Source organism: Armigeres subalbatus, chromosome 2 (genome assembly GCF_024139115.2).
Source record: "Armigeres subalbatus isolate Guangzhou_Male chromosome 2, GZ_Asu_2, whole genome shotgun sequence".
In the NCBI taxonomy this organism is placed as follows: domain Eukaryota; kingdom Metazoa; phylum Arthropoda; class Insecta; order Diptera; family Culicidae; genus Armigeres; species Armigeres subalbatus.
Genome location: NC_085140.1, coordinates 200942060 through 200966681, shown reverse-complemented (window position 1 = coordinate 200966681; position 24622 = coordinate 200942060). Strand labels below are relative to the sequence as shown.

At 41.8% G+C, this 24622-nt stretch overlaps 1 protein-coding gene across 4 annotated transcripts in view; it reads left to right on the top strand.

The window, feature by feature from the left end:
* The window catches only part of LOC134211507 (CUGBP Elav-like family member 4), a 563053-nt gene that overhangs the window by 406860 nt on the left and 131571 nt on the right, over positions 1-24622 (top strand). For all 4 annotated transcript variants that reach the window (XM_062688403.1, XM_062688406.1, XM_062688404.1 and 1 more), the window contains exon 5: positions 4265-4344. In XM_062688403.1, coding sequence (XP_062544387.1) covers positions 4265-4344 — 80 coding nt within the window. The remainder of the gene's footprint in view (positions 1-4264; positions 4345-24622) is intronic.

Here is a 24622-nt window from a genome sequence, read left to right as displayed (position 1 = left end):
CCTCATCGGTTTTGTTGGACAAAACCAATTTGTAACAGCCACTGCCTCCTGGGTCAACCTTCTCGATTATCAACCTGCAACGTCCATCGTGGCCATGGGTGATCTTGACGCTGGAAAGGGATTTTAGTGATATGTATTTCTAGAACTACTTAACTTCATATTTAACTTACTGCTCATTAGGTGTGATCTCGTTGCCATCCTTATATCAAGTCATCTTTGGTAGCGGGCTGCCGTTTACAATACATGCTAATTCAAGGCGGTCGTCTTCTTCCAAATCCATGCCCCTTCCAAGTCCTTTTCCAAACACGGGTTGCTCGTTTTTGACCAAAATCATAAACTTGGCTTCCGTCTCACCACCAATGCTCGAGGCCAAACATGAGTACTGAAATCAGTAAGATTAAATGATGTCTCAAGGGATTAGGGTCATTTGGCCGAATGCTGTTTTGCTGAATAGTAGAAATTTGTTTCCTTGAATAGCACAAAGTTAGAAGTGAGAAGTGAGTAGAGAATAGTAAGATGTGAGAAGTGAGTACTGAGAAATGGGAAGTGAGTAATGATTGGTGAGATGTGAGCAGTATCAACTGAGAAATTAGATGAGAAGTTAAAACTTAGTGTAGTGAAAAGTTAGAAATGAGTGGAGGGGATTGAGATGCGTTAGGTGGAAAGTGAGAAGTAGAAAGTGATTAATGAGAAAAACATAAGCAAAGGTTGAGAAGTGAGAGATGATTGGACGGTGAGAAGCGAGAAGTGACTGGTGTGATATGAGACAGAAAATAGAAGAAAGAAGGAATGAACGAAATAATATAAGGAAGCGGGACGAAGGATGATGAAAGAAAGATGAAGGAAGAAAGAACAAAGAAGTAGGAAAAAGGAAAAAACCCAGATTAATCCACCTAGCGGTGATGGTGCCTTTCTCGCGAAAATAGGTAATGAATGTAGCCTTTACGCTTACACCTCGAGAATATACAAGCAAGGCAAAACAGTTACACCGTCTAATGTTATGATAGAAACTTTATACTAGTAGACGACAGATGGCGCTGCCAAAAGTTCGAATTTTGACTTTCGGACCGTTTCATAGTACTTTGAAACTGCACGAAGAGCATACTTACGCCTAAATGCGCGCAACACGAGCATCTTTATAGTAGGATGAAACTCGTAATAAGAGCAAGCCACGGATAAACTTTAAAAAATATTCATAGATGCAAGGCATTTTTCATAACACATTATTGTTCTATGTGATTATGTTTCATCACTATTTTAATATTATCTATTTTTTGCAATTCGCAATTATTATGAAATTCAATAGTGATCAACAGCGTTTTAGTCTCTGTCGGGTGCAACTTGTTGCAAGAAAATCGGTTAAGAGTTTCTATGTGAAAATTTGGCTAATGTTTTTTATGGCATTTTGTGCACACACACACATACACACACACACGCAAACACGGACAGACAGACATTTGTTCAGCTCATCGAGCTGAGTCGAATGGTATATAACACTATGGGTCTCCGGGACTTCCATCAAAAGTTCGAATTTGGAGTGAAATGATAGCCTTTCGGTACAAGTTAGTTGTACGAGAAAGGCAAAAAAGAAAAAAAAACTCAAATAAGCAGCCCAATCGGGTTGTACCCAAAGGTAACGTGGGTCTACGTAGCCTCATGTAATGGATTTTATACGTAGTAGCAGAACGGAACCTGTATTATTTAGGAACTGGCAGTCATGCTGCCGGGGCTCGTGCTGGAAATTTTGTTTTATCAGTACCCGCTAAGCTGCGGAGGACGACGGAGGTCCTTTGTAGCTTAGTAGGGAAAGCACCTGTCTAGCGTACTGGTTTCGTGGGATCAAACCCCACCGAAGGGGCGGTTACCCTCCAATACATTTTCCGAACTACACTCAACCCTCTTTTTACGTCATTTATTGGGGGACGTAAACCGAATGTGACGTAAAAAGATTTTTTGCAAAAATTTCTAGTATTTCATTTAATTTATTGATCGTTGGATACTTTTAAATACATTCACAGGCGTAATTCACGGAGGTATTGTAAGATCTCTCCAAATCCAGGCATATGAGATGTTATAAGATCTCCAAATTGTCCTGGAGTTTGAATCAAATGGTCTAATGAATCAAACAAGGCTTCCATGTTGTCCTCAGCCGCGGTGTCAACCCAATATTTTCTTCAGAGTATTGGTCATTCACTAACGTCTCAAATACAGGCATATGAGATGTTGTAAGATCTCCAAATTGTCCTAGAGTTCAAATCAAATGGTCTATCGAATCAACCAAATCCTTCATGATGTCCTAAGCCGTGGTATCAACTCAATTATGTTCTCTGTGAATTTGTCTTTCATTTGCGTCTCAAAACATGACATACGAGGTGTTGTACGATTTCCGAATTGTCCTGGAATTTGAATCGAATCGTCTACCGAATTAACTTAGGCTTTCATGGTGTACCAGAATCGGTGTCAACACAATTTTGTCTTCTGAGTATTAATCTTTCACTTGCGTCTCAAATTTTAGTATTTAGGATGTTGTAAGATCTTCAAATTGTCCTGGAATTTGAATAAAATGGTCTACCAAATCAACCAAGGCTTCCATGATGTCCCCAGCCGCGGTGTCAACCTAATTTTGTCTTCTGAGTATTAGTCTTTCACTTACGTCTCAAATACAGGCATATATCATGTTATAAGATCTCCAAATTGTCCCAGAGTTTAAATCAAATGGTCCATCGAATCAACCAAATCTTTCATGATGTCCTAAGCCGGGGTATCAACTCTATTATGTTCTCCGAGTATTTGTCTTTCAAGTGGTAAACGAGCCGTATAAAGTGAGCAATGAGGATGAGGAATCTCACTTCTTATTTCTCACTTCTCACTTCACTACTTTCATAAACCTTCTCATTTCTCATTTCCCATTTCTTACTTCTCACTTCTCAACTATCATTAATCTCTTCACACTTTCCACGATCACTACTGTTTGGCCAATCGTCTATTTCGGTTAAACGTCATTTTCGGTCGAATGACCTTTTCGGAGAAATGACCTGTTCGACTCAAAGACATTTTCGACCGCATGATCTGTTCGGCAGAACGACATATTCAGCTGTGTGTTCTTTTCGGCAAAATAAACTCTTCGGCCAAACGACTTTGTGCTTAGTGGCCTTCTGTCAAATGGCTATCGGTCGAATAACTTCGACCACCTAGCCCTTCCCTTTCTCAAACAGTATTGTGCTGTTATCTTGTCATCTCGTCATTATGTCATCTCGACTAGAGTAAAATACCCTTAAGTGGAGAAAATAAGCAAGATAAAAGACTATTTTGTCGCTCACGCCCAGTCAGTACTTTGTTTCGCTTACCTTAAGTGTGTATTCGAATGCTCATAAATGGTGTTTCGAACGAAGAATGATCCAATCGCTGCGGAATAAATTATTGTTACCTAAAATGATACTTCGTCTTCCTTCCGAGCACCATACGCGAGATTATTCATCAGTATATTTCCACTTTGCAACAACATTAAACGATTTAACGTTACTTTCAAAAGAAAACCTGCCAACAACACACAACAGTTTAAATGCAATTGCTTTAAATTTGGATTAGATTTTTATTTCAAACTGTTGCGTAAGCTACAATTAAAAGCTGAGTAAAAATTATCGGAAATTATCCTTCTCAAAGGCCTCTCACTCACCACTTACCTCATGCTGTCATTCCAACATCGAAATGCTTTGAATGAAAGTAATGTACATCCTATAAAACCGAACTTACTAAATTAAAAACAAAGGCTCTGGAGCGAAAAAAAACCCTTTCGAACTATGATAGTAATTTATTTTTATAACTCCAACATTCCCCCCGTCAACAAAGAAACCACTTGTGAAGCCTTTCCCTCATTTCGCCACTTCAACGACTGCTATTTTCACTCCACTAATTAATTATCGGCATCGTCAGGAAGCCATCCGTACATTATAAACGAAAAAACCCCGTTCGAGCCCCCTTACCTCAACAAGTCCCATTCCCGCGGCACGCGATCATTATTTTCACGTAAACAATTCCATCCGATTCGTAACTAACCGCGCGCTGCTCGCTGTTGCTCCGAGATTGCTCGCCGTCTGCACCCTTAGTAACCATAATTACAGCACCCCCTTTCGCGCGCTTTCCCGCTCCGATGCAGACGGATGAGGGTCTCGATTTTTACGCTCCACAATCTTCCTGTCGCACAACCAACTAAAAAGACGTTCCGCTTCTTTTCATTTTCCTCTCTCTGTTCCTTTATTTCCAGGTTGCGCCTTTGTGAAATTTACCTCGCATCAAGAAGCTCAAGCTGCTATAACAACCCTTCACGGTAGTCAAACTATGCCGGTAAGTACCAACCCTGCTGCCTGTCCAAAAGCATGCTGTGCGGGAGGGGGGAGACGAGGCGGGAAGATCCGCTTTTGTACTGCGCTCGCTATAAAGGAATCTTCAAGAGGCTTCTAAAAGAAGAAATCAGTGAGAATTTGGTCGCTGTCGTCACCCATAGCGGGCTCGCATTACGGAGAAGTCAGAACTATGGGTAACCAAGTTATCTGAAACGTCACAAAGTTACCTTTATCATGACATTCGAAAAACTTGACAGAATTTAAGGTTTCCCTTATTATGTTCATGTAAACTGCATGTCATGCCTACAAATCGGGCATTTTGGATTGATAATGTGGTATTGTTTTTGAATAAATCCTGCTTTAATATCCAACGTTCTGGTCAATGTTTACAAAAACCATCACACAGTGCAGAGAAATGGCGACTGTTCTTTGTCGCTCAACCCTGCCATCGACACGCTTCACCTGCAACCAGGCACAATTTAGGCCGAATTTTCTCAAAGTGTGTACTTTGGAGCGCGTTCAACAAGCCCCAGTTTGTTAATAGAAGGAGCCAGCGTAACACGGCGGAGTGGGATTTGAATCCAAGCAGGAAGCCTAAAATGGAAAGTGATTGCGTGTCACTTAATATAATTTGCAACCCTTTTCCCCCCGTTCCCGTCCCGGCTGCTTGCCGTCTACAGTACCGGGGCCGGAAAACGCCACGAACTGTGAAGCGCGCCACGGTGGAACGGAACCGGAAGGCAAACACTTTCGGTCGCGACGCGTTCGATGACGGCGGGGACAGTTGGCGACAGGCGCGGCGAAGGAGTCGCTACCGGGAATGGAATTTGAACATGATTTTTTACTCACGGGGCGCGCTCATTGAGCGACTCCCACACTACTCCTCGCGACGCGAGGTGGGGAACGAGAGTGCCGTGGCATTTTCATGAATAATTTAATAAAATTAGCTCTCATCTATGCGTGAAGTTTATGAAAATGTCAAACATTGTCGTTAATTCGTTTAATTTTTACGCGAACGGCGCTGCCGATGGCGGCGTACCGACCGGGTGGAAGGGAAACTATGGAAGGTGCACTACCAACGGCAACGGTGTGGAAAGGTGCGGTTCGGAAAGGGGAGTGCTCTTCACGAAGTGACATTTACATGATGTTGTCGCGTGAAAATTATAATGTTTTGGGAGGTGTTTTACAAACAGGGTGTCGTGTCGTGGAAGGATACTTGCATGAATTTTAAGAGACTTCGATTTGATGAAACATGAAGTCACGATCCGATTTGGAATAATTTAGAATACTGGTAATAGGTGGAGGTTCGTGAATTCGCTGAATTGAATTTGAGCTTTTAAACGTTGAGAAATTCTTGTGACTTATATTTCTGACTCATTTTAGTCACGTAGCCCAGATACTAAAAAAATATTTAAAATTCTGGACTGATCGTCTGGACTTCTAATATTGAACATGAAAAAGTCCATTTCGAATGTAACTGAGATTTTCACCAGACCGAACAATCCATTTCCAAGTTATCAATTTCAGGTTCAAGCAACTCATTACCATCACCTATCAATTCGCTTGCCTTTGTTTATTCGCTCAGCCAACATCAAGCAGCAAATCCCTTCTCTGCTCTATCGCACAGCTTCGAGTTCCATTGATGCGCGCCTTATTATTCATCACCTGTTAAGCTCAATAACGTTTATCATAATCGCCAGATGTCATTAGCAGGACCCGAAATGATAATAATTCATTCCCGCCCGCTTTTCCTGCTCCCACTCCTCGCTGCAAACACGACCAAATGCCTCGGCAAGATATCGAGATCCCAGTCACAGTACAATCCATCTCTTCTGCTGCCACTCGCTTCTAAGAGTGCTCTGCACCAAATACTTGAGCCCTTTTTACGTGCTTCTAATTCAACCACTAGATTGTGTCAGGAGCAACAATGCCACAGAACCCTCCCTTCGTCACTGACCGCCACACCTCTCACGGTACGAAAACGGAAAACGTTCGCTCCTAATGCCACCAAATCAACAACAGATGCGGTTGGTTTTTCGCTTTCGGACACACAGCTTTCCATCCAAAATGATAATGTTGCTACACATGGAAACGGAAAAGCTCCCATCCACACACAATCGCACTCACACGCGAAACCCTGGGCGACGTGAGGATGAGACCGAATTCACATGTTGCCAAAACGTTTATCAGTGTACTAAAGGGCCGTTTTGTAGGTTTGGAAGTGCCCCGACTCTTCTTACATGACTCGTTCAATCTATCTGCAGCCAGTAATTTTCATTGTTATCGTGCTTTTCTCCATTTGTGCCAAGTCGAACTGGACCGAACCGGATGTAGGAGAATGTAAATCCGGGTGGTTGTACGGGTGCGGTGGTTCGTTCGTTCGTCGCAACCAGTTCTCGGTCGGTTCAAGACAACACGGGACTGGAAGTCAGACGAGAAGAATCCAGGATCGAACCGAGTCTGTTGCTCTTGTATGGATGGTGGAGCAACAAGAAGGACCGGATTGACTGTGTTAAACTGAAAAAGGAGATTGATAGATATTAGCAAATGTGTCTGCTCGTGCCCGTCCTTGTGCAGTGTCGGATGGTTTGTGTTCTCACAAAGATAGTAAGCCGATCCGATATGAAAGAACAACACGAGGGAGAATAATCCTTATTAGAGTTCGTATATTCAAGATGTTGCTACCTGGGTAATCATTTGGTTCTTTTGTTCGCTTTGTCGTTTATTTGACGATTGGAATGGTCGAACATCCCCCTTCCGGATATTGAGTGGTTGTTCAATATTATGCTCAGAATAACTTATGTATTCAGTAAAAATTGCACTTCTCAATCGACTTCCCACACATTCGGCATGGAACGATATGAAAAATTCAGAATTCCTAGCACCGATCCATGTGAACTGCCATCGGATGGAAGTCATTTAAGTGCCACCCGAACAGTACACAAATGGAGTCGTTTGCGATTTAATAAACAGCTGGTGCCACCATTATTGTTGGCAATACAAGAAATAAAAAGCACAATATCCTTCCATTTGGGGAATCACAAGAGCAATGTGGGCGAACCACATCTGGGCAGTTGTTATAACTGTGGAATGAATGAATGAACTTGATACGAATCAACTGTTCCATTTTCATGTGTTCAATAGATTGTACGAGATTGTACGAACCGCAACATAAAAAAAATATTAGATCGTAACCTATGTAAACAAGAATCCGCATTAGTTAGTGGTACTATCTTAAATAGTAATATCTAATTCAGTTGTGGATGACTGTTGCGTCGAAATTCGATATAGTCACCCCATATCGTAGAACAAATGCAGCTTCTAAAAAACTTCTGCATCAGAATTGTATGCAACTTTCCTACGATTAGTGGCACTTTCTTTGATAATAGGAGATGCTTTCGGGTAGTACCCTCGAACTCTGCTTGTCACAGGTGAACTAACTACATCAAAGACGGGATAAATCCATAAACGGATGTCTCCTTCATCTCCGGCTTGTGTGGTTTCGTTGACTTCAAGTTACTTCAAAAGCAGATCTTCCAGTGAATCTGTAGCCTCCGCATCAACCTTCGCCTTTATATCTCCAAAATCCGAAAAAGAAACCTAATCGTCAAGTACGCAATCCTCGTTAATTCTTTCCAACTTTAATCATTTTCTCAAGCTTCAATCTTTCCAACACATTTTTTGTTGTAATTCCAAGATCTTTCGCTGGTTCTCCTATTTGACCTTCTTCAGCTCCGCCACTCTTCGAGTTCTCAGAGTTCACTCAAAACTTGGACCAAGGATGGCAAACTTGCACTTTTATTCACACACCCTACAGCCTAGTACTCATGATAGAAGTAGACTGGTCACGCCCTAGCAGCACAATTCACGTTGATTTGGTTGCAATAACTCATATATGACCAAATTTGGTCATATATGAGTGTCATTAACTGATTTACAGTATGTGTGTTGCTCGGGCGTATTACGTGGTAACGATACCGACCAAACATGGCAGCACTGAACAGTGGCGTAGCCAGAAAATTGGTCTGGGGGGGTTTTCTAAACATTTTTTTTTTCGAAAAAAAATTGTCTTCAAAAAATGTTGTCTTTGGGGGGGGCTTTATGCCCAAAACCAACCCCGTGGCTACGCCACTGGCACTGAAGAATACGCTTTTGTACAACCAACGTCCGCAATCAAGCGTGGCAGGATGAATTCCTGTCGTAACTCCCAGCGTCTGAGAAAAGCAAACTTTGATATTTGACCTTCAAGGACTCGCGACGTTGTAAAAAGTACAATACCTTAAAAAAGCACACTTTTCGTTCACGATTGAGAAAGTTCTGTGTGAGTAGTCTAAGACCCCATGATTCCAATAGAAAACCCTTGATTTATCCACCTAGCGGTGTTGGTGCTTCATGCACAAAATACAAAAAATTAGAGTGAATGCTCATAAAAAATAGCATTTTGGTTATACAGTATTGACCCGATTTTGTCACTCCCCGATTTTGTCTACCCCCGATTTTATCACGTTTTCGACCCGATTTTGTCACCCTAAAAATTTTTGAAAATTTTAGTCGTTCTTTTTATTTTCGTAAATAATACTGCAAACAACGTTGATTTCCATGAAATAACTTTCACCGCTAGTAGTTTATTATGAATGACTTCTGAGTACCTGGGAAGGATTCTGTAAGCATTTTCGACAAGAAAAAACTGGTACCGTTCACGCATTTTGCCTTTCCAAGGCATAAAATGATTCATATTTGTGAAATGGAATAAAAATTTTAAAATATTTTTTTACCGGTTTTGTCACATACCCTGTTTTATCACCCCAAAATTCACCAGGGGGGTGATAAAATCGGGATATTACTGTAACTTGTTGCGAGTAATTCGGTCAATGCTAGATTCCAAAAAGTGTGTCTACAAAATTTTGTACACATACACATAAACATACACATACATACATACACACATAACAGACATCACCTCAATTCGTTGAGCTGAGTCGATTCGTGTATAACACTATACTATAGCAGTCGTTTGACCGTATGCCACTAGGCCGAATAAACCGTTGGGCCGAAACCCATCTGGCCCTAAGTCATTTGGCCGAATAGGACATTTGGACGAATAGGACATTTCGGCGAATGGTGAGATGTCTCACTACTCACTTCACGCTTCTTACTTTTTACAGTGGAAAGTGAGAAATGAGGAGTAAGAAGTGAGACGTCTCACTTCTCACTCATTATTCCTAACTTCTCACTGAAAAAAAGAGCAGTGTGAAGTGAGAAGTGAGACGTCTCACTACTCACTTTTCACAGTGAGAAGTGAAAAAGTGAGAAGAAGTGAGAAATGAGAAGTGAGAAGTGAGACGTCGCACTTTTCACTCTTTATTTCTCACTTTTCACTGTGAAAAGTGAGTAGTGAGAGGTCTCACTTCTCACTTCACTCTACTCTTTTTTTCAGTGAGAAGTTAAGAATAATGAGTGAGAACTCACATCGGGTTCCTAATTTGTCACAATGAGAAGTGAGAAATGAGGAGTGAGAAATGAGGAGTGAGAATTGAGACGTCTCATTTCTCACTACGCACTGTAGAAAGTGAGAAGCGTGAAGTGAGTAGTGCGACGTCTAACTTCTTATTTTGCGCTTCTAACTTTTTACAGTGAAAAGTGAGAAATAAAGAGTCAGAAGTAACACTTTTCAAACCTCATTTCACACTGTTCAAATGACCTATTCGGTCCTGCTCGGCCAAATAACCAATTCGGCCAAATGTCTAATTCGGCCAGATGTCCTAATCAGCCAAATGTCCTATTCGATCAAATGCCCTATTCGTCCAAATGTCTTATTCGGCCAAATGTCCTATTCGGCCAAATGTCCTATTCGGCCAAATGTCCTATTCGGCCAAATTTCCTATTCGGCCAAATATCCTATTCGGCCAAATGTAATATTCGGCCAAATGTCCTATTCGACCAAATGTCCTATTCGACCAAATGTCCTATTCATCCAAATATCCTATTTAGCCAAATGTCCTATTCGGCCAAATTTCCTTTTCGGCAAAATGTCCTATTCGGCTAAGTGTCCTATTCAGCCAAATGTCCTGTTCGGTAAAATGTCCTGTGCGATCAATTGTCCTATTCGGCCGAATGTTCTATTCAGCCAAATGTCCTGTTCGGCCAAATGTCCTATTCGGCAAATGTTCTATTAGACCAAATGTCCTTTTCGGACAAATGTCCTATTCGGCCAAATTTCCTATTCGGCCAAATGACTTTCGGCTTAATGGTTTGTTCAACAAAATGGTATATTCGGCCAAACAACTTTCGGCTTAGTGGCCTTCGGCCAAATGGCAATCGGCCGAACTGTATTCGGCCAAACGGACCTTCCCCGTTTCCAGTGCTATTGCACAATAGCGGACGTGAAATGGAAAAAAATCCTCCAAATGTCGTTTAGCCGAACAGGTCATTTAGCCGAAAAAGCCTTTTGAGCGAATAGGTCAAATGGCCATTTTAAAATGGTCTTTGACCGAACGGATCATACGCCCGAACAGATCGTATGGCCGAAAATGTTGTTTGGCTGAATAGTTTATTCGTCCAAAACAGCCGTTTGCGAAACGACCATTTTGCAGAAAAGGTCATTTGGCCGAAAACTTCATTAAGCCGAACAAGAGTGAATGTGAAAAGCAAGAATGTTTTCGATAACTCATTCCAGAGGCTGAATTTCAAAATGCGTTGTATGCTGGGCTTCTAGTGCGAAGGTTTTTTTTACAACTCTGCCTAATAGTTCATTGTTTGAACTTATAACGGAGTTATAGCGCTAGTTGCAGTAACTTAAACTAAATGATTATCATTCAGTGTAAGTTGCTGCAACTAGTGCTTAAACTTCGTTATCAGTGGAATTCAAGCATCGAACTGTTAAACACAGTTATAGAAAAACATTTACAATAAAAGTCCACAATATAACACATTTTGAAATGTAGCCTCTGGAATGAGTTATTGACTACTAAATGATCGAGCCCAAATTACTAAATTATCAAAAATATCCTTGGTGAAAAGTGAAGAATGCGAAGTGAGAAATGAGGAGTGAAAAGTTGATAGTAAGAATCATCATTAAGCGCATTAAATGACATAGATTTTTAGCTGGAGAAGTTGATCATCAACAAAATAAGCTTTTTTCGGCTTACAATGTATGTTGGGATAAGACCTTCTCAGCCAAGCGATATTTCCGACCGAATGGCTCCTTCGGCCAAACGACCGTTTCTACCAAAATGAATAATTGGCCAAATTACCTATTTGACTAGCAAAAATTCGTTTTCATTTAAATAAAACTACATTTTTGGCCAAACGTCATATTCGACTTAATGCCCCCTCGGATCATAGATCGGCTTAATGCCCCTTTCTGTCAAACGACAGTTTTGTTTTGGCCAAACGACTTTTTCGGCCAAGTGACCAGTTCGGCCTACTACGGGCTTCAGAAGAAACTGCGGTCAAAAAAGATTCACCACCGCACCAAATGTGTCATGTACAAGACGCTAATAAGACCGGTTGTCATCTAAGGACATGAAACATGGACAATGCTCGAGGAGGATTTGCAAGCACTCGGAGTTTCCGAGAGATGAGTGGTGAGGACCTTCTTTGGTGGTGTGCAAGAAGGCTATGTGTGGCGGCGAAGAATGAACCACAAGTTCGTCCAGTTTTACGGCGAACTTAGGGCAAGAATGTCGGACAGCAACCCTGCAAAGATTGGGTTCGCTTCCGATCTGGCAGATATGAGACGGCGTGGAGCGCAGCGAGCGAGATGGGCTGAACAGGTGCAAAACGACTTGCGAGCATGGGGCGCATTCGAGGATGGAGAGATGCGGTCTCGAACCGTGTATTGTGGCGTCAAATTTTTGATTCAGTGTTATCTGTTTAAATGTAAACTAAATAAATGAAATGGAAATGACCAGTTCGGCCGAAAGAAACTCTCAGCAGTGTGACCATTTCGGCCAAATGACTTTTGGCTAGATGTTTTTTCGGCCTAATAGTTTATTCGTCCAAATAGCATATTTTGCCAATCAACTTTCGGCCTAGTGACCTTCGGCCAAACGTACTTTCCCATTCTTTACACCTCTTTGAAGGTCAACTAACGCCATACGTTCGATTTGGACTATTATGGGCCATCTAAATGTTCCTTAAGTACATAACTTGGGATAACAGCTTTTAGCGTCCCTCCAAGAGCATCTCGAGGAAGGTCAACAGACACAATAAGATAGTTTGTGATTCCTTGGATTTGGAACGTGAGATCTACAGCCACGACAGCTGCTTTCTTAGTTAATTATTTTCGATATGTATTCAATCTTTTTTATTACATCTGGTAAAAAGTAGCGTAAGATATTTTCGGAATATTCTGAGTCATCTAAATTGTTCTTGAGTTTGGAACCTGAGATTTGTAAATGTGACCTTAGTCGTGAACGTGATGTCAATGATAGACTCTCCTAAATTTGTTTGTGTTGTTTATGTTTATTAAATACTAACAGTACCGACGAACTTCGTTTCGCCTAAAATTGATTTATTCTCTGCTTAGTTCTCGAGTTATGCAGAAATTTCTGTTTCATTTGTATGGGAGCCCCCCTTTCCAAAAAAGGGAGGGGTTTCGAACCATCTCAAGAACCTTCCCCGACCCCAAAAACCTTTGCATACAAATTTTCACGCTGATCGGTTCAGTAGTTTCGGAGTCTATAAGGTTCAGACAGATAGAAATTCATTTTTATGTATATAAGAAGATTTTCCAACAATTGCTGACTTAAGCACAATAGCTAGTATAAAGAGTAAAAGCAATAGATGCTTTATCCTTCATATCGGGATGAGATGGATATATGAACGTGAGATTGGAAATAAAAGCTTTTGTTGATATTAAAAAATATTCCTGCAACAGTTCTTTATTCTTATTCATTATCATCGAATGTTTTCGGATAAAAGCAAATGGGTAAGCTGCAATAAAACTTCTATAAAGCCTTAATAAATCATCCTTAGTGATGATTTAAAATTTACAACCATGATGTAACTCAAACGCTTTCAGGAAAAACACACTCCTTGGTGTTTTATGAATAGCGACGGAACGTCTACATCACTCGATTTATAACCATTCAAAGCAACTTCGGCCGGCTTTTCAAACGCTGAAAACATTGAGTCGTAAGTCGAAACGCTCCGATTATTGCCAAGTATGAAATTTTATACCCACGTATTTTCGGGTTGTTTATCAGTTTGACACGTGTCAATCTGGAGGATCGCTTTCGGAGGCTCGCAGACGTCGTTAAACTCGCCCATCCGCCGCCACAAACCTTCACCTCGTATCAATGGAGGCATAAAACGGCGGATACCTACTATCAAATATTAATAAAAGAAAACGAACGATCAACAGAGAATTTTATTGATATTTGCCATGAAAGGAGGAATGGAAGCAGAATTCGCTTTCGAATCAAAATCGATGTTTATTTTTACAACTTTTTTCCTCGCTCCGGCTTCGGATGCTTTCGCGACTCATCCTTATCCGGTCCGAAATCTTCATTTGCTTTCCTATTGGATGTTTACAATTTGAGTTTTATCTCCCGAACGTGGAAGCATGTCGCCCGCTGCCGTTACACCACCAGCCGAGAATGGGGAAAATTCACTTGATTGGTAACGGCCTGAACATGAAAACAATTGGGTACTTGCGGGCTGTAGCAAATCACTTTATAAAGGCAATTTTCTTCCCCCCGGGTCCAGGACCTACAGCGATGCGATGATGATGGGCATGTTCATACTTTTTGCTCTTTGTTTGCTCCAAGAATACGACAAAAGACGCGTTCGTGTCAAAGCGAATTTAAAATTTTTACAAGTGCAGAAAGAACACGCGAAACAAGGTTGGGATGGCGTAGAGGAATAATGGGGAAAAGAATTTAATAACAAATTACAAGTCGTAGAGAAATAAGTTGAATTGAAGCTTTCTTCGTGTAGATTGAATCGATCTCGGATAACTTTAGCTGACGTTTGAAGTTTTTAATGAGATTTTTTCGCCTTGACACTGATTGTGAGAAAAAAAATCCTAAAATCGTTGAAATGTGAACAAAGAACAGACCAATTTTCCTCTAGGAAATTATTGGTCCCTTGCATAGATTATTTGAACTAGGCCTGCAGCAATCAACCTTCATTCCGAATTCATCTGGCCACGGAACCTCCAGCAGCAATCAAGTGCAGAAGAAGCCTAAATCAATGTTTACGCGTTATTTGCGTTTGTGGACCGATTTTTCATCCCGTCCATCGTCGTCGACGTCGTCGTCCTTCAACCTCAGACCGTTGCTGATTGTTTATATTGTTTCTGTCGTCTTGTCCACACAATCAAGGGACGACGGCAGTCGCTCGGATTGCTCCGAACATCAAAATCGATTTCAGATTCCGGGGATGGTCGTTGATGAACAACACCAATAGCTTTTATTACTTCCCCAGCTGCCGCCGAACGGGACCGCTGCACATCGGCCTACGAGATCCAAGGAATGTCTGTTTATCTTGTTCAAAGTTTTTCCTTTGCTCCGTGAAGATGCCTGCGGCCAATCCGACAAGCGTTTGCAGAAAGCGAAGCGGAGAAAAAAAGGTCCGTGGACCCATATTGGCAGAGGGAAGATTACTTTCATCTGCTATTAATCGTCTTGGACTAGTTTTTCGTCTTTCCCGGCGTTATTGGGGGATGGCCGCAACCACCGACTAATGTTAGGTACAAACTGAGGGTTTTCCGATCGATTGGAGGAAAAAAAAAGTTCATCAACCCAGATAATGATTACGATGGGAATACTTTCGTATTCATGATAGACTACAAGTTTACTCAAGGAGCAAATTCAGTGTTGGTGGGGTTGGTTCACGTCGTGGTTGAAATCGATCTTTACGGTTTATTTTTATGGGAAAGTAAGAATAAGAAGGTTAGTACCAGAAGTTAAGGCTGGCAGAAGATATTCATTTTAGTTTCCGTAACGAAAACGAATCCAAAACATATACTTTAACAAGTTTAACTATCAATTATGTATTAGAATTTTACAAATCGGTGAAACGTTCTCATTAATTGTGAGAAGTACGAAACTAGCCATCAGAGCCTAAAAATGATTTAAGCCAAAGGTTACCTTTATTTCCATTTAATTTCCAATGGAAAAAAATGTTGGAAATTCAAAAGAAAGCTGATTGGAATTCCCAGTGTGAATTACTTGGCATTACAAATGGAATTCGTTGAACTCTTATGTCTTATGACACTTACTTAATTAATACTTATGGGTCCTGTACACCTGGAGTGGTGCAAAGGACCAACTACTACAGTGAGAAGTGAGAAATGTGGAGTGAGAATTGAGACGTCTCACTGTGAAAAGTGGGTAGTGGGACGTCTCACTACTCACTTCGCGCTTCTAACTTTTCACAGCGAGAAGTGAGAAACCAGGAATGAGAAGTGAAACGTATCACTTCTCACTCCTCATTTTTTACTTCTCACTGTGAAAAGTGAGAAGTGCGAAGTGACAAGTAAGACGTCTTACTGCGCACTTTTCACAGTGAGACGGCTCAAATTCTCACTCCACATTTCTCACTTCTCACTGTGAAATGGGAATTCCCAAACGAAACTTACTGCAACTTGCAAGGAAATGCAATGGAATGGAATCTGCAAGCAAATTCACCAAGAAGTCAACGAAAGTTTTCAAATCTCACGAGAACTTGCTTCCTTGTACCCAAATAAAAATTTAAAAATGTTCGGACGAAGTAAACATTATTTTCTTTGCAATATAATGATGTTGCATTCTTCTCATTTTGTAGGCTTTCTGTTCAGGGCGGTGTTCAGTGTGTTGTGTTGGTCAGCTACAGTTACCAATCGAACAATCGGTTCATTAGGAACTCCACTGTTGTAGAAGTTGTATTATACTTTTAACATTACAAAGAAACTGAATGAAAATTATTAGAGCTAATCATTCGTCCCTGTCCTCGTTAGCTACGAACAATGTCTCACTGCTGCATAAATGATCGGAATAAACGTGAATATTGTCGAGTGCAAAAGTAGCTCATAAAAATACCCAAGTGTGTATTTTCGGTAAAACTCACAGACCTTTCGACATGCCATTTGCTTATGTAGTAATGCTCCGATTCAAACCGTATCCACCCCGTGAAGCTCCCAAAGCACTCAACAGCAAACCGTCCTTCACATGCAGCGCCCGAACAACGATCCGATGTCGAACCAAAATGAACAAATATTCCCAATATCGCACCTATTCAGAAGACTGTGGCTGGAAAACTAAACCCTCCACAGCCGTCCTCGCCTGATCCCCGGCATATATAGTGGAAGGAACCGAAATCCAATAACGGCAATGGAAAACCCCCCGAAGCAGAGCAGAGCAAGCAGCCGGTTGGAATAAAATGAATAAAAGCGAATAAACAAAGGAATAATAAAAGTAAATTGAGTGCTACATGTGCATCATGAGCGAGCGGTGGCCTGGCTCTTTGGCCATATCATCGATTTTGCCACTAACCGACGACGATGGTGGCGTCCCCTGCTGCTACTGCTCTGGGGTGTGGCGAAAATAGAGCAAACAGATCAACACGCGAATAAAACGGAGGTGTGCTGGAATCTTCGATTTCGGTGGGAAGATATGCTTCGGAACAAGATAAGAGCCAAAAGCTGTGAGTACCCGTTAGACGTTTTTGTCTGCGGCGGTGGCGGCGGGAGCCTATCAGAAACACCTGGTGTCGTCGACTGTGACGACGACGACGACTGTGTTTTTGGCATCCTCGATACACACCTCTTCCAATGGTTCACCGAAGAGGAAAATGAAATAAATACAACATTATATATGAACAATGGAACCTGTGGGCCACAACATCCGCATCTGGGGTTGTTTGGGATACCTCGTCTAGCAGCGCACAGGGATACGACGAAACGAGCCGAAAATTGAGCAGGAAACGGTCTGTGTACATTGTCTCGGATGCCAATGTGCGGCCTTGTTGTTCACAGAATCTGGGAGTGTGGCGCCATGCTGGGTTCAATATTCGAGAAATTATGTGCGTGTGAAGCAAAACACACGCCATCAGCCGCCACACTACTAGGCCAGTGCGATGCTGGCTGGTTGGTTGGCCATTTCGGCTCGAATCAACGTGCAGGGGAAGAGCAGAATAAAGCAGTTCCAACCCGACCCAACTAGGCCAGATGGTCTGCAGTTGGCAAATTAGATTTGGTTTTGCAGAATGTTTTGGATTACGGTGGTGGGATATTGTTGATATCGATATGGAGTTTGTCTGGAAGGTTAAATGGGGATCGTAGCGTAAAAGGGAATTAAGCAATTAAACAGTTCATTAAAATCTTCTTGGGGTTCAATGCTTTAATTGTAATATCACGTATTTGGTGATTATTACTTTTGGAACATTGAAGCAGCCGTAAATCTTATTATTTAGTGAGAGGGCAACCAAATTTATTTGAGCATTCCAAGATCTGCTGCAACAAAACAATTCAGATTCCCCATTTGCCAAAAACTGATCTAAGCTTATGTCAGACGAAGAGACGAAATAGTATTGGTTTAGTACTTAAATTTGTTGAAGATGGTTTCAAAAAAGTTTTGAATAAGAAAGTTATGATAGCGAACTAAAATGGAACCACAATGCTGACCAACTAAAGGCTCATTCCTCTATTCATGTAGCACAATCTTGCAACATGGCCACGATTCAGCGAAAGACAAATTTCTACCTTAAATTTCCCCGACACCTTTAAAAGACACCCCGGAACCATAAAACCATTTTCACGTTGGCTCGTCGTTCACCTTTTCTGCACTTTCCCGGTGCACGATGACGCGATCCCGAAGGAATGCCTCATTCCGAAGCAGCGTTTTTCGCCTCTTTTCATCGAAATTATCACCATTATCATTACGATCGTTAACATTTAATTTAATGTTTTCCGTTTTTTTTTTTTCTGCTCCCGTTCCCGTGTTCGCCGAGCCATTTCACCGCATTTCAACCGTGGAGAATGGAATTCTTTTTCCCGTCTGCCCGGTGCGCTTGTTCGGCCCTACCGCATTAAACATTCTCTGGAATATCGTCTGACGCCGAGCTTTGGAGCCGATTCCCGACCCGACCTGTGGGTGTGTGGAGCCATCATCATTACCATCAACATCGTTTCATGGAGCTCACCTTGGAGATCCATTTCCGGTTCCCGGTACTTGCCGTCGTCGTTCGGAGTGTACGATGATGCAAGATTATTACCAATCAGAGCAGCTATCCTGCCGAGCACCAACCTACACGAACGGCTGAGCAACGGATTTGGTTGCCGCTGAAGCCAGCAACAGACTGATCCCCAAATACTCCGAGCAAATATTAAATATTGAACTATTAGGGAACGACGTACGAGCAGCTTTTTCCGTGGATTCGTTCGTGTTTTTTTCTGACGTCTGATTCGATGGCTGTGTGCAAATGGTCGGGTGGGGATTCGTCAGTGGAATGCATCACTTATCGTATTCTATCGAAAGTGAAAACGGATGGTATCAATAATTGATTGGAAGACTGGGTTCGTATCTTTCTGGCATTCGTAGAGCAACAGATCGATGATATGCGAGTTTTTGCCGACTATTATTGGCTGACATTATGAGTAGATCAATAAACAAATTTGGATAGCAAATTAGAGTTAATTTTTTTTAATTCCCGTCCAGAGGTCTACAGTTTCGGAAGGATAAACGGCGAATGTGAAATCGATTTCAATATTAGAACAAGAATGGAAAGACAATCATACACATCTTTCAATTAACAGGAATTCTTTGGCTTTTGAATTTTCTTTAGGAATCAGTTTAAAATGTTGTTTGACATAGATATTACAGTCGTCTTCCTTCATGTATTTGCTGTGCACTCATTATTTTAACAGATCGAAGTGACATTTAGGAAATTCAAACATCAATCTATAAGTTGCACTCGCTGAATTAAATTTATTTAATTGTTGAAATTGTGAAAAACAAAAGAGCAATTTTTTTTTGCCAACCATGTAGCACATTTCTGCCAAGGAGTGCGTGTTGCCAGGGGCAAGTCCACTATCCAACATGTCACCGTAGTCTCTATTGCGTACAATGTGCCACCAACGCTGCAGCTTTGACATGATCTGTTGAGTTCCTGTGTTCACTGCTTCACTGTTCATGTCTAGTTCCCATACATCCTTTCAACGATGTTGTCCCTTGTCGTATCTATGCCGCTAACTCAAGCCCGCTCAATTTCGAAACGAGGACATGCATATAGGTACTCAATACATTTTCGACTGTTTCTACCTCTTCTAAGTACACCAAACAGTCTGGATACTGTACGAACGCGAAACTATTTTGAAATTTTTTTTATGCATTTTATCGTACATTGCATTACACTGATCCGGTCAATCATCGGACCGTCAATCACAATACCTTGAGGAGCGTTATCAAACATTAATGTCAATATCTTATATATAAAAATGAAATGGTCTGTGTTCGTATCCGCATAACTCGAAAACGGCTGGATGGATTTTTTTTATTTCTTCAGCAGAAACATTCGTTACAGTTTCCGACGGGTTTATATGATATTTCCTAACGCGAAAATTACGAGTAAAGTTGAGCAAACCGTGAATAACTAAAATTGTGATTCCTATTGGAATTTTGCATGGGCAGTTTACAACGCGTATTTTCGCCTACTATGCAGCAACGTCTGCCGGGTCGACTAGTATATATACAACATATATATTAGACCTCTTCATGTTTTCAAAAAGTATCAAAAATTCAACCGGTCAGCCCAGAATCACAATTCTTATGCTAAAATAAGCCTCCTCTCAAATTTTCAGCTAATTCGGATAAAATTTCGAGGTGGCTCAAGTCGATTTAGTGTTTTTGGGCTATTTTCAATTTTGATAAAAATCTAACGAGAGATATAAACGCCGAAAACCATCGCAACAACCTCTATATGGAAGTTTTTGGTGTGCTCTACAAGTCTTGTGAATATTGCGATTCATTCCGTTCACATTTTGGCCATGTTAAAGTGATTTTCAAGCTTAAAAGTGCATAAAAACACTCTTCCCCCTTAAAGTCGTTGTTCTACAAAATTCTTGAATTTATGACAAATCATTGTTAATTTATTAAATTTATTATATCTTTTTTCCCTGGACATTTGAGTAATATAACTTCTAATGTCCGATTTACCGTTAAATTCCTAAAAATCAGAAGTTGAACATTTGTCATAAATTTGCACGTTAGGATTTCCTTAAACAAGTTATTCGAACAAAACATAAATCAAATTATAAGATATTTGATGCTAACAACAAACGACTTCCAAATTTGGTTCATTTCATCATATGGCTGTATGCTTTTACCATTTAGTGCATCGCAGTAACAAGTGAAATTGAAGCTTCTTTGTTCGAACAACTTGTTTGACGAAATCCCAACGTGCAAATTTATGACAAATGTTCAGCTTCTGATTTTTTAGAATTTAACGGTAAATCGAACATTAGCAATTATAATACTCAAATGTCCAGGGAAAAAAGAGGAAAATAAATATAATAAATTAACAATGATTTGTCATAAATTCAAGAATTTTGTAGAACAACGACTTTAAGGGGGAAGAGTGTTTTTATGCACTTTTAAGCTTGAAAATCACTTTAACATGGCCAAAACGTGAACGGAACGAATCGCAATATTCACAAGACTTGTAGAGCACACCAAAAACTTCCATATAGAGGTTGTTGCGATGGTTTTCGGCGTTTATATCTCTCGTTAGATTTTTATCAAAATTGAAAATAGCCCAAAAACACTAAATCGACTTGAGCCACCTCGAAATTTTATCCGAATTAGCTGAAAATTTGAGAGGAGGCTTATTTTAGCATAAGAATTATGATTCTGGGCTGACCGGTTGAATTTTTGATACTTTTTGAAAACATGAAGAGGTCTATTATATATATTGTCACTTGTACATCGTTCAGCAGGACCAGTCCCAGCCTAGCTAAAATCTTTTTTTTTTTGTGTCTTTATTAAGGAGACTTTCAGCCCGAGGCTGGCTCGTCTCCGCTGCTAAAATCTCTTGGAAGACAAAGTCAATGTTATCAGAGGACGTTTTTATCTCCTCAATTAGGTAACGGATGCGATTACTTAAGGCTACCGTTTTCAGTAGGTCCTCGATATGGGTCGGAAATAAAGGCTACATCGGTCCTATTTCCAAAGATCGACAGCTACAGCAGCAGCATGACTAAAAGCTTTTGGGATCGGTTTAAACCACTGGATGCACAACTTTGCGCTGTTGTGTACTCCTATTACATGATTCGGAGGGCGAGAGAAATTTCTTTTGTACAGTTCTTGAGATAGTGTCTTTGGCATTTGCATAACCTATTTTAAAAAATTTCGATATTGCTATTCCACTAAGGTTGAGTGCCATGGAAGTCACAGCGTTTCCATCGATTTCTGCTCTGTGTTTACGAGCGTTCTTCTCTATAGCATAACTCCATCATTTTTTCGGATTAGGAGACGTACTCCAGAGCGCCTTTGAACAAGGGAAACACGTCGATCTAGTTTCCCTGGATATTTCTAAGGCGTTTAACCGCACTTGGACCCCACTAGTGCTCAAGCAGCTGGTGGACTGGGGTTTCATTGGTAACACCTACCTTTTGTGCACAATTTCCTCACCCATCGGTCCTTCCGGGTCTTTATCGACAATTCCGCCTCCAGAACCTTCTCAGAGGAGACTGGGACCACGCAGGGTTCTGTTCTGGCCGTAACCCTGATCCTGGTTGCCATGAATGGGGTCTTCAATGGCCTACCCAAGAACATCTACATCTACGCGGACGCCATCCTACTTGTGGTAGTCGGTGACACTCCTGCGCGAACGCTCTTCGAACCCAAGCAGCGGTTAATGCAGTTCATCGGTGGGCCTCATCGGTTGACTTCACCATGTCGGCCGGAAAAAGCGTCCGCGGACATGTGTGCAATGGACGGCACCGTCTCTCCGGCCCAAGTCTCAAGATTAACGGGCAGCCGATTCCAAGCCGGAGACTCGTCAAGGTCCTCGGAGTCTCCATCGACCGAGGACTGACCTTCGTCCCTCATTTCCAAGCGGTCAAAGTCGGCTGCAAATCAAGGATCAACCTTATAAAAACATTAACAAGACCGCATAGGACGAACAACAGGGTCACTCTGTATCGTATCGGCCAAGCGCTGATTGACAGCAGACTTCTGTATGGACTGGAACTGACTTGTGTAGCACGTTGTGAGCTTGTCAACATACTCTCCCCAGTCTTCAATCAATACCTCCGCATAGCTTCCGGACTTCTTCCTTCCACACTCGCTGAGGCTGCCTGCGCCGAAGCAGGTGTCCTCCTATTTCGCCATCGTGTGCAAGCAACCCCCCAGAGCTGGCACTCCTCCACAGTCAAGATAAATAGCTCCATTACGAGGCGCTTTAAAACAGGGGACAACACGGAAGCTCTTCGAAGATCGGTCGCCGAGTTGCTAAACACTGAGTTTAGGAACCATGAACATCGATACACTGACGGTTCCCTTTCGAGAGAAGGGGTCGGCTTAGGCGTTACCGGGAGCAATCTAACGGTCTCGGACAGTCTTCCTGCACAATGCAGCGTTTTCTCGGCAGAAACCGCAGCTCTATTGATTGCCGCTACTACCCCCTCCGACAAACCAGTCCTAGTTCTGAGAAATTCCGCTAGTGCCATCGCCGCGCTAAAAAGTGACCACCCGAAACATCCATAGATCCAGGCCATCCTCGCTGGTGAACAACAATCGACAACCTTCGTCTGGATTTCCGGGCACTGCAGGGTGCCAGGCAACGTCACTGCGGACATTATGGCCGCAGCCGGCCACCAAAGCTGGCGTTTCACAACATCGGTTTTCTTGGCTGACGTTAAAGCCTGTATCAAAAAGAACGTCAGGCAGGATTGGGAAAACCAATGGGCTGCTTCCAGAACCACGCAATTGTGGAATGTCAAGGGATCCACGGCACCATGGAACGACATGCCCAGTCTCAAGAACCAGCAAGTAATCTCCCGCCTCCGCACCGGCCACACCCGATTTTCACATTATTTCGGCGGAAGGCCCTTTCGGGCCGTTTGTGACATCTGCGAAGTAAGGAAATAAGTCCCACCCATGGACGTTGTGCGAGCCTCCTGGGCTGTAAGTTCCCACGCTTCCCACAGTCCCCATGGCTGCGTTTCATCCCCAACTTCGCTAACATCGTTTCGCTTCTTGATACCAACCGACCAAGTCCTGTTTATCAGGAAAATACGAAGCGCTGTTTATCAGAAAAAAGTCGGACTTTTGTCTCTCTATAAAGCAAGCGAATGTCAGGAATTACAGTGAACATAGCAGCGATCGAGTGGTCCAATCTCTAAACAAATCCAGAATTACCGTCGTTGTTTGCGCTGTTCGAAATCACAACAGAGGTCATGTTACGCAGTTTATTTGCACAAGAGGGATGCTGCTCGTAAACCGTGATATCCTAATTGGGTCTAATGTATTATTTATGTTATGCCACATGACTTGGACCAGGACATTTTTTTGACAAACTACATCATCAATTGAGAATGCTCACGCCTATGTTAACGCACTCAACGTTATTACACACAACATCGATTTCAAGGGTGGTAACCTCACCACCCGACCCGTCGATCGCAAGCTATAGCTTAAGAGTAACCTATCGGTCTGTATTATAAACTCACGTAGGAGACAGGCACTCCGACAAGAACCACCGCGCATGAACCGCAATGACCTTTATATCTACATACGGAGGACTCCGTATCCCCCCCGTCGTTTTTGTTGTCGGGGTCAGAGTCTATTATATATAGAGTTACGCAAAGAGTGAAGCCAAATCTACCTATTAAACTGTCAAACCGTCTACCTATCGAGCAAAGTAAACAAATGCTTGTTGGTAAGGCGGAAGTATTGTTATCGCCTGATGATTATTATGGCGAATTAAAACTCATGAATTGAAATGTATTAGATTTGTTCTAGACACAGCTTCAAAAAACTTCAATCTTCTTCTTCTTCTTCTTATTGGCATTACATCCCCACACTGGGAGCGAGCCGCCTCGTAGCTTGGTGTTCATTAAGCACTTCCACAGTTATTAACTGCGAGGTTTCTAAGCCAAGTTACCATTTTTGCATTTGTATATCATGAGGCTAACACGATGATACTTTTATGCCCAGGGAAGTCGAGACAATTTCCAATCCGAAAATTGCCTAGACCGGCACCGGGAATCGAAAAACTTCAATACACCCCTCAATAAAGTTGCAACAAGAAACTCATGTGTTTGCACTCTGTAGGTGACTTTGGTTATCGAATTA